Source organism: Epinephelus moara, chromosome 10 (assembly GCF_006386435.1).
Source record: "Epinephelus moara isolate mb chromosome 10, YSFRI_EMoa_1.0, whole genome shotgun sequence".
NCBI lineage: Eukaryota > Metazoa > Chordata > Actinopteri > Perciformes > Serranidae > Epinephelus > Epinephelus moara.
This window is the reverse complement of record NC_065515.1, coordinates 2,963,478-2,973,581: the sequence shown is the minus strand read 5'-3', so window position 1 is coordinate 2,973,581 and position 10,104 is coordinate 2,963,478. Positions and strand designations below refer to the sequence as shown.

Here is a 10,104-nt window from a genome sequence, read left to right as displayed (position 1 = left end):
GACGAAGACTTCTTGGACCTGGAGCCGGGCTTCTCGGTCGCCGCCACGGAGCACTATGGCCTCCGTATTTGACAGGAATGCATATTTCTGTCTGGGTCTGTGACCCCCCGTTCAACCCACAACCAGCAGGATTCGCCTTTAGTTTCTGCTGCGGCTTGGTTGCTCCCTGGTTTATCCAACCAGCATTAGCTTCTGTTCCTCAGCTCCACCGGTCAAGCTGGCGCTGATGTTTACATCCATTATCGTTGTCAGTAATGCCTGCTACGGAGCATGCCACTGGCTCTCGCGTTGTTTTAGAGATGCAAACTGTTAAAGCCAGTCAACCGATTGCTACTCTTGCGATACCCGATCCATGACTCTACAATCGATTTAGGGCTGGGCGGTATGACAAAATTTTCATATCACGGTTTTAAGAAAAATCATATCGGTTTCACGGTATTTTGCTCAGGTTCGGCCAACTTGACATGCTGCTGTGTTGTGCTATGGCCTATTCAAGTGCCGGAATTTGTTATTTACCTGACAACGCCTGAACGCAACACATGTTCCGCTCCATTCATTTGGGCTCCACTGACTGCGTACGGAAGCGGCACGTAGAGAAGCCAGCGGGGTTGTTTACCGTTTGCCGAGCCGAGAGGCTGCATGTAGGCTGCATGAAATGTTAAAGCATTTTCCACCAAAGTTATTAAATATATTTGAGTTATCTACAAGTTTACTGTACTGTTTGTCATCTACTCGCTTTCAAAAGTCCGCCACGGACATTTACACAATGTCACGGATAAACATGGGTAAATGCATGAAAAAAATCATCACATATCACCTCTGATAATGGTTTATTCATTTAAAACCACATTGTGCTCATTTAGCACACTATTTCATGTAGTTTTTATCTGCTGGAGGGTCGCGTAGATTTCATGTAGTTTTTATCTGCTGGAGGGTCGCGTAGGGGAGCGTAGCGCGACAAAAATAGAAGACAGACGGGGGTTGTCGCGCCGCTCCCGTTGCCAGTGGAGCCGCTGATTAATGGGGGCGAGCTGCTACGAGACTCGCGCTGCAGACGTGTCGCGCCGCTGACGTGCCCGGTGGAGCCCGGCCGTAACTGTCTCGGACTCGGGACGGGTCGTCTTCGGTCAGGAAAATGTGTCCCGAGCTGTGCTCTAGTGTGCTCACCTGTGTGTGTGTGTGTGGGTGTGGGTGTGTGCGCATCGGGGCGAAACTCAGCCGTGCGCGATACAGAGGGCAGAAGAGAATTGTAAACGGCGGTGCGCCGCTGCTAGTTGCATATAGGGGAAACACTGCTCTTTTTGGTATGAGTTCTTCTGGGTCATCGTGTACAGTTGCTTTGCTTTCAGGACTCTCTCCGGCAGCCATTCTCGCCTCTAAACTTTTCTATGCTCTCACTCTCACCCGCTCAAGCGTGCCTGTGGTGTGCAGCGGTGAAATGGGTCCCCGCTGAAACACTTTCCCGCCGCGCACGTTCCGGACGTTGTTTGGGCTATTCACCGGTATTGCGGTATATGAAAAATTCATATCATAACGAAAATAAATACCGGTTTTCGGTACAAACCGGTATACCGCCCACCCCTAAATCGATTCATCTAAGGATTCATGGCTGATTCGTATCGATTGAGGAGGCTGCTACCGACGCAGCCGTATCTCTCGCTTGTCAAACCGGATATCCGGTCGTATCAGTTAATCGTTCCCAACCCTACTAGAGACGCAGAGTTCAGCTCCGTCACACTAACTTCTGTCTGCTGGAAACTACGACCACTTTAATCTGTCACAGCTGAGTTATCAGGACTCTGCTGCTGCACACAGGCTCACAGGTCAAAGGTCAAAGGTCAGCAGGTGCTGCAGTAGTGGAGGACTCACCTGAAGGGCAGGTAGGAGGCGTTGGAACCAGAGATCAGAGCTCTGTAGGCTTCTTCTGGAGTTTTCTTCAGGTAGATCACCTGACACACACACACACACACACACACACACACACACACACACACACACACAAAGTGTGACAACATACAACATGCACATCATGGAGCTAACAATTTGTGTGCTAAGCTAGGCTAACAGTCAGTGTGCTAAGTTAGGCTAACAGTCTCTATGCTAGGCTAGGCTAACAGTCTTTATGCTAAGCTAGGCTAACAGTCAGTGTGCCAAACTAGGCTAACAGTCTTTATGCTAGGCTAGGCTAACAGTCTTTATGCTAGGCTAGGCTAACAGTATTTATGCTAAGCTAGGCTAACAGTCAGTGTGCCAAACTAGGCTAACAGTCTTTATGCTAGGCTAGGCTAACAGTCTTTATGCTAAGCTAGACTAACAGTCAGTGTGCCAAACTAGGCTAACAGTCTTTATGCTAGGCTAGGCTAACAGTCTTTATACTAAGCTAGGCTAAAACATGAACATGCACTGAACCTGTGTATTTTGATGGTTTCTGAGTTGATACACAGACTTTTATTTTTGTCAAGTTCAGTGACATCATTATGTGCAATTTCCAGGAAGTGACAGTGATGACTCACAGCGTAGCCTCCAATCAGCACAGCAGCGTTGGATCTCTTCCTCTGGTCAAAGCTGGTGTAGTGAACGATCCTCTTCCTGGTCAGAGTGAACGACTGCAGAGAAGAAGAAGAAGAAGAAGAAGAAGAAGGAGAAGAAGAGGAAGAGGAAGAGACGTCACACAACATCAGGTAGAGCTCAGGAACCGCACTACATCTAAAAACACTTCATGGACATATGACCCTCCTCTTCCTCAGTCTGTTTACATTTCTTTGATGAAGAACTTTGTGACGTCACCTTTTCTCTATCTAAAAATAGCAGAGCAGATATGAGCAGAGACTTGATGATGATCACTGACATTAGGTGGGAAGTGGATATATTGATCAGAGGTCGACTGATTCATTGGTCTGTCCGATTATTTGGCGCCGACAGGACTTTATATAAACTATAGTTAATAAGGGAACAGGACTTCATAACATAACACATAACATAAATAATTTCCCCTCGGGATCAATAAAGTATTTCTGATTCTGATTCTGATTCTTCAGGTGTTTTCAAACGATCCATCAGCCATGTTTTTTTTTTCCTGCTCCAAACTATCATTATTATATCGGCCATTAAAAATCCACTATCGGTTGAGTTCTAATATCGGACAAATAAGTTGTTACATGTCAGATATCAGCACAAAATCCAACACATTACATCCCTCACATTTCTCTGTATCATGATGTGGTTGAATATTATTTCAGGCCGACACAACTGAAGTAGTATTTTAACAGGCCTGACTATCAATAACTATTTTACACATTCACAAGTTTTTATTTTCAGCAATTGAAAAAAAACACAGACCGGACCGTGAGGATGTACCATTGTTTGCTAGCTTGATGCTAATGACAGTGACGTTAACTCAGCGGGTTGACAAAGTGCCTCTGCTGTTTCACACCATCATTTCCCCCTTTTACTCTGTGTGGTAACATCCCTAGAGGAAATATTAAAAACACTGGGGTGTTGTTGTCATACAGTTGTCTACAACAGCAGATTGTTCTGTGTTTCTACTGGTCAACGTGACGGCTGTGATGGGAGAACTGGATCTCAGTGAAGGGCAAGTGGTCCATAACTTTAATTTTGGAGACAAAAAAATGTAGGCTTAGCGCCCTGTGGTCCATTGCCCAATAGGAAATGTAGAATACTCAAAAGTACTTTAAAAGTGCTTGAGTTACTTTTCTCAGGGAGTAACGTTGGAAGTACTTTTAAAGTAATTGAGTTACTTTACTCAGGGAGTAACGCAGTAAAGTAACTGGTTACTTTTTTAAAAAGTAACGCAGTAACGTACTTTGATTACTTTTAAAGTAACCCTTACCCAACACTGATCACCACACAATATATGTGTGATTTTAAACGTGTTGTGATGTGCTGAGTGTTGAGATTAAATATACTGTAATTTATTTCCTTCTTTCAGTGTCAAATGATGTCCTTAAAGGAATGCTGTATTTAATAAGATATGAAGTTTTCAGTCTGTTCAGACATTGCACAGTTTAGTTCATCCAGTGGACTAAAAACCATCTGATCATATGACTGTAGTCGGCTACCTAAAGTTTAATTTATATTTGTCATATTAATCAGTTATAAAATTTAAAAATCCTGATGTCAGCGAGACGATTTGATATTATCTCACAAAAACATTGTGACACTATGCTGTATTGACACCCCCCCCCCTCGACTGCACACGTGTGTCTTCCACCTGGACAGGTACAGACTGATCACAGGGTGTGAATGCAGACCGTCCGGTCGTCATGACGCATGACAACAGGCGACCGGAGGAATGTCATCACCATGGCAACCAAGATAAAACAAGACAAAACACTTAAAGCAAAAGATTTACAGTTGAGACAACAAAACACTTTGTACAGTGCTGACACACACACTCACTGTGACAGAGTGAACATGTCAGTCACATTCACTCTGTCACATAAACTCTGAGTGAATGTGACAGAGTGAACGTGATGTAGTGACTGAGTGAATGTGATGTAGTGACTGAGTCTGGTGCATTCTGGACATTCCTGTTGGGGGAGAGTCAGCTGCAGCAGAAACTCACCTTCAGCTTCTTGTTGAGTTTACAGCAGTATCGATACAACATGGCCAAATTCAGAGGACCGAAGTCTGCATAGAAACTGACACACAACACACACAGTTAGAAACTCAGTGTACACACACACACACACACACACACACACACACACACAATAAAAACAATCAGGATCCTCAGCAACAAACAAGCAACAAATAATAAGGTTCCTGTTCAGAGGGAGTCAGATAAAGTTACTCTGGTCCGACTGCATAATCATTAAACGAGGAATACAAAACAAAATTCGGAGCTCTCCATCTGACCTGAGGCCAACAGGTCTGTCTCAGAGAGCAGGATCAGTCAAACTCTGAGTTTGTTCAGCCTGAGATGAAACTCTGAGTTTTCCGTTTCACAAAGCCAGCTCAGTGTAACCCTGAGTCAGTTACTATGGCAACATACTCTGTGAAGCAGGCCCGCGGTGTGTTGGACGTCCTCCTTGAGAATTTCATCTGTGATGTCATCACCTAACTACAGCGAGAACCCTGAGAGGAAGGCCGTGACCGATGTAGATGAGGCTTCTTCATCCTCTGGTGTACGTCCTTACACCTTCATCCAGTCCAAGTCTGTTCAGTGTTTCATCGTCCAGGTCAATTAGACCACAAGCGCCATTCGGTGTTTGGGGCAGCTGGTTATTATATTCACACACACGTTCCACATATTGATTATTAATCAATAACAGTTTAAAGGAGCTGAACTTACTTTTCGTAGACGAACTCCTCGTCGGTGCAGAAGTAGTGAGTGTTGGCTGTACTCTTAGGTTTACTGCGTAATGTGGCGAAGTACAGACGCTCTGTTGGACACACACACACACACACACACACACACACACACACACACACACACACACAGGTTAGAAACTGATCTGAGACCAGTTCAACTCTGAACTTAACACAATCCAAACCTGACATCAGCTGACAGCAGTTTTAAATGTAACAGATTTGATTTTTGTTTTATTTCAGTGTGAAAAAACTAGACTTGCACCGATTACAATTTTTTGGGCTGATACCAATTTCCAATTTGCAGAGTGTTTGGACGGCCGATTCCAATTTCATTTTTTTCAAACCACTTTACAGCACACAATATATTGCAATATTTTCTATCTTTCCTTTATTAGAACATTTTAATCAAGACACAACCAGCTCTTCAATAATCATCTCAAACAAACAAACACAAACACAAACAGTGACACAGGTTCAGAAACATTTTCCTTTTTGCTCAAATATAACTTCAGGTACAGTATTAAAATAAATAAGTAAAAAGGCATACATAAATAAAAACATGGATAAATGAAATAATAATTCTTGGTGTTTAGCATTTGTGGGTAATTTCTTGAATAGACAAAAAAGTAAAAATATCTCCTGTAGAAAATTCACACAGGTCTTCAGGACGCGCCCGCCAGTAAGTGTGTGGACACACGCATCTTCGGCACGCGGACACGCGCCTCGTCAGTTTCAAGCGGCACAGTGCAGCAGTGAGAGCTCCGCAGTTCAGTTTAACACGGATAATTAACAACTTTCTCTCTTTTGATGTGTGTGCGTGAATTAAGGTGAGAAGCTGCCCATGTTTCACTTCCTCACATCGCCCAAGCCGTGAGTTGCACATGTGCGTGTGTGTGCACTGCTGATGTTACACAATGTCAATCATGTGGCGCGCCGGGAAATTTGACCGGCGTTTTAAATCGTCATATTTCAGACACGGTCGCAGGTCACGGCCGATCACGTGAAAACCGGCCCGATTCTGAGCACTGCCGATAAATCGGTGCAAGTCTAGAAAAAACGATGATATAAAACCTATAACTATGACAGAGGATATTATAACTCTATAAATAAATACTACCGATGGATTCACAGACGCACTTTACTTCTCTCATAATAACTGACAGAACAGCTGATGAACAGAATATCTGAAGGTGATCAAAGTTTGAACACTGTGTGTCGATGGAAGTAAAGATTGTGTCATCAGAATCATTTTGGACATCTGAAGAAGTAAAACTCTGAGAGAAACTGAAACTAAAACAGCTGTGTGTGTTTTCGTTCTCTCGTGAAGTCGACCAGCAGCTGAAGGAAACTAAAGATGATCAGTAATAAAAATAGTAGTGACAGGATGTGTGCGAGAAGACGTTTAGTCAGCAGATAAACTGCAGAGTTCAGAAGATAACAAAGAGAAAATAGTGGGGTTTCTATCCACCTATTTTAATTCGCATTTTCAAAAACTGCGAAAAAAAACTTGGATGGAAACGCCAGAAATTCGAAAAAAGGCAGAAAATTCTCAAAAAAGTTTTTATGCTTGGAGCGGGTGGATCTGTCAGCGTATCGATAAAAGGAAAATGCGATTTTTTGCTATGGAAACAGGTTTTGCGAATAAACGATGACGTACCGGCACAGATCCTCAAATGTGGCCCTTGACATACGGAAATGTTTCAGCCAGAGTTCGTGAGTGAAATGCTGCTGGACAACTACTTCCCAAAAGTCCTTCCCACGCCTACGTTCCCATACACACGGAGAACGACGCGCTGGTCTCCTTCCAGATATTTCCAACAGTACTCTTAACATTAAACTTCTTCTTTGTCGTGTCTTCTTCGAGATGGTTAGGTACGCTGTGAACGCTGACAAAATGCTAACCAGAGTTCTCCCAAGAGCCGACAGGTTTATCAGGAATCTGTCCATGGTCAGTTGTTGAGTGTCAGTTGACTCTTCTTCTATGGGGATGTTTTTATTTTGTTCATTTTTCATGAGAAGCGCCATCTACTGCTCTTCCCGTTGACTCCCAATAATCGCAAAATAATAACGAATGGAAACGGGCATAAATTCGCATTTTCTTTTGCGCATTTTCACAAAATTCGCTCAAAAATTTCGATACATTTGGATGGAAACCCCACTATTGTCTGACGAGGGAGACGTGATCCGTCCAACACTCAGTGGAGTCCGTCATCTCCTGTTGATGGACACCTGGAATGACACTGTCCCTCTGACATCATGCTCACCTGCCACACAAACTAACTTCAACTACATTTATTTATATTTTGATGCTTTTTACAGTCAAACTCTGAAGTTTTATCAAGTCCAGTTCTCCTGGTAACACTTGAGGGTTTGACTAATACCTGGAACAATCATTACCACCCCATAAGGTTCTAATGCAACAGAAACGTTGTTTACTGCCCAAGTAAATAGGACGAGCCTTAGATACAACTTGTCAACAAGAGATATTTGTGATATTTGAGTCCGCTCAGCTCAGAGAACCCTTCGGCTCAGCTGTTAGCCAGAAAGCTTACGTTATGCTAATGACATTCAAAGTCAATAACAAACAGGAAGTCAAATCTGACAGGATGTTTAACAAGAATATATTATATATTATATTGCAATATATATTGCGATATTAAAAAATACAGCAATTTTGACCAGATGACTTAAAGTAAGAAAATTAAAAAATAGTGGCTTTTACTCAACTGCACAACTGCAGAGGCTACCAGCTTCATTTTTTTTTCTTAAAGTTAATTTTTAATTTTATATACTTTATTAATCCCCCTGAGGGGAAATTCAATTTTTTCACTCTTTTGTCATTAACACACAGGTCTGAAAGACACACACATGCACAAAGTGGAGAGATGTCAGAGTGAGGGGGCCAGGGTCAGGCGCCCTGAGCGGTTGGGGGGTTCGGTGCCTTGCTCAAGGGCACCTCGACAGTGCCCAGGAGGTGAACTGGCACCTCTGTGCCATTGAAAACAAACTACATTATAGACGAGCCGTTATTTATTAATCCCTCTTTGTCTTTATATTTTTACTTTTTATCCGCTCCGTTGTCTTTGTAAAGTTAACATATCGCACCGTCATTTCAAACTCAACACTTCCTGAATTTGTTTCAAATTAAAAGCCCCTTATAACCTCGGCTGAGAGAATCCCTCCATTTTCTAAAAAGGCTTTTATTGTGAAACATTTGCAGAAACTTCCTGTGGAGGATTCAGTGACTTGAATGTTTGTGTATACCCGTTAAAGGGTTTTTTTTGGGGAGTTTTTCCTTATCCGCTGTGAGGGNTGTCTGTCGGCCAAGTCACGGCACGATTTTATGACTCCACAATCATGTAATGTGACATAGTGACTTTCAGAACGGGCAGAAAGGTCGTGTAGTGTGAACCAGACATAAATCCTCCTTTACCGTTTCTCCTTCCTGCATGTCGCTCATTTTCAGTGTGTGACTGCAGCGTGTGCACGAGAGGGGGAGGGCTGCTGTTGTCAGAGAGGCGAGCAGAGCAAAGAGCTCTTGTCAGAGCTGCTTTTCTGAAGCAAAACAAAAGTTTACATGTTCTAAAAAAAGAGAAAACATTGCATGTCCTGCGATGTGACTATTGCACACGCGCACATCGCGATGGCGATGTTCAAACGATATATCGTGCAGTCCTACTTTACACTGTTTAAGGTAAATTCACCTGTTGATCTTTACCTTTAATTAATTTATCTTTACATTTAACAGTCTGAGAGAAGTTAACAAACTAATTTTACCTCAGACTCTTTAATTAATCTTTTGTTGCATTTTACATTTCATGAACTATTTTAACTTGAAAAACCAATTTTAACTTTATCATAACCTCTAATACACTAATCTCTATTAACTTTAATTTCACTTTGATTAACAATTTTCATTTTATTATAATCTTTAAAACGTCAACACTATTTACTATAATAAACTGCTTTAACTTAAATAAACTGTTTTGACTTTATGAAAACCTTTGATATTCCTAACTTTACTAGATTGTTTCAAGATAAATAAACTGAATTAAACTGTGTATTTGTAACTCTGAACTCCGTGTTTACGTATTTGTACCTTTAATGAACTCTGTATTGAAGTATTTGTACTTTGAGTAAACTGTGTATTTGTACCTTTAATGAACTGAGCGGCTCCCTGCAGCGGCTCGGACTCGTCAGTCACGCCGAACAGGGCGGACAGGATCGGGGAGTGTCTAACTCCTTCCACCGTCATGGCTCCGTCTAATTCCCGGCCCGCTTAGCTTCACTAAACTTTTTAAAGTGCTAGCAGCTCGGTTAGCCCTTAGCAGGCTAGCAGCGGAGCTAGCAGGCAGGTGAACGGAGACTGTTGAAAAGTTTAAAAACTTTCTCCTCAGTTTCCCATCAGCCCCTGCTGCGGCCCTTCAAGCACAGAGGAACCGTTTCCGCTCTTTGGTTTTCCGTTTTTTCACCGGTAAATATTCCCGGGTTAGCATGTTGACCCGTTAGCACTGAATCTCTTTGACGACGCTCCGGGAGTCTGAAACTGTGATTGTACAAATCCCTCCTTAAGAAACGTTACCATAGCAGCGGGAGCCGCTCCCATAGCAACCACAGCCAATCAGCAAACAGAACGGGCTGTGCTGCCTTCAGGGTCTGCTCGGAGAGCTGCCATGAAAAGTTTTCCTGAAGTTCTGTCTGTCAGAGGGGACGTCTGTCTGTGTAACTACAGTCATATCAATCAATCAATCAATCAATTTTATTTATAAA

General features: G+C 42.7%; 1 protein-coding gene across 2 annotated transcripts in view; it reads right to left on the bottom strand.

The window, feature by feature from the left end:
- cdc14ab (cell division cycle 14Ab) overlaps window positions 1-9,870 on the bottom strand; it is a 35,277-nt gene extending 25,407 nt beyond the window's left edge. For both annotated transcript variants that reach the window (XM_050055562.1, XM_050055563.1), the window contains exons 1-5: window positions 9,490-9,870; window positions 5,315-5,405; window positions 4,586-4,661; window positions 2,514-2,606; window positions 1,870-1,949 (exon numbers count right to left, since the gene is read on the bottom strand). In XM_050055562.1, coding sequence (XP_049911519.1) covers window positions 1,870-1,949; window positions 2,514-2,606; window positions 4,586-4,661; window positions 5,315-5,405; window positions 9,490-9,589 — 440 coding nt within the window. In that variant the 5' untranslated portion in view covers window positions 9,590-9,870. The remainder of the gene's footprint in view (window positions 1-1,869; window positions 1,950-2,513; window positions 2,607-4,585; window positions 4,662-5,314; window positions 5,406-9,489) is intronic.
- Between the last annotated feature and the right edge of the window lie 234 nt (window positions 9,871-10,104).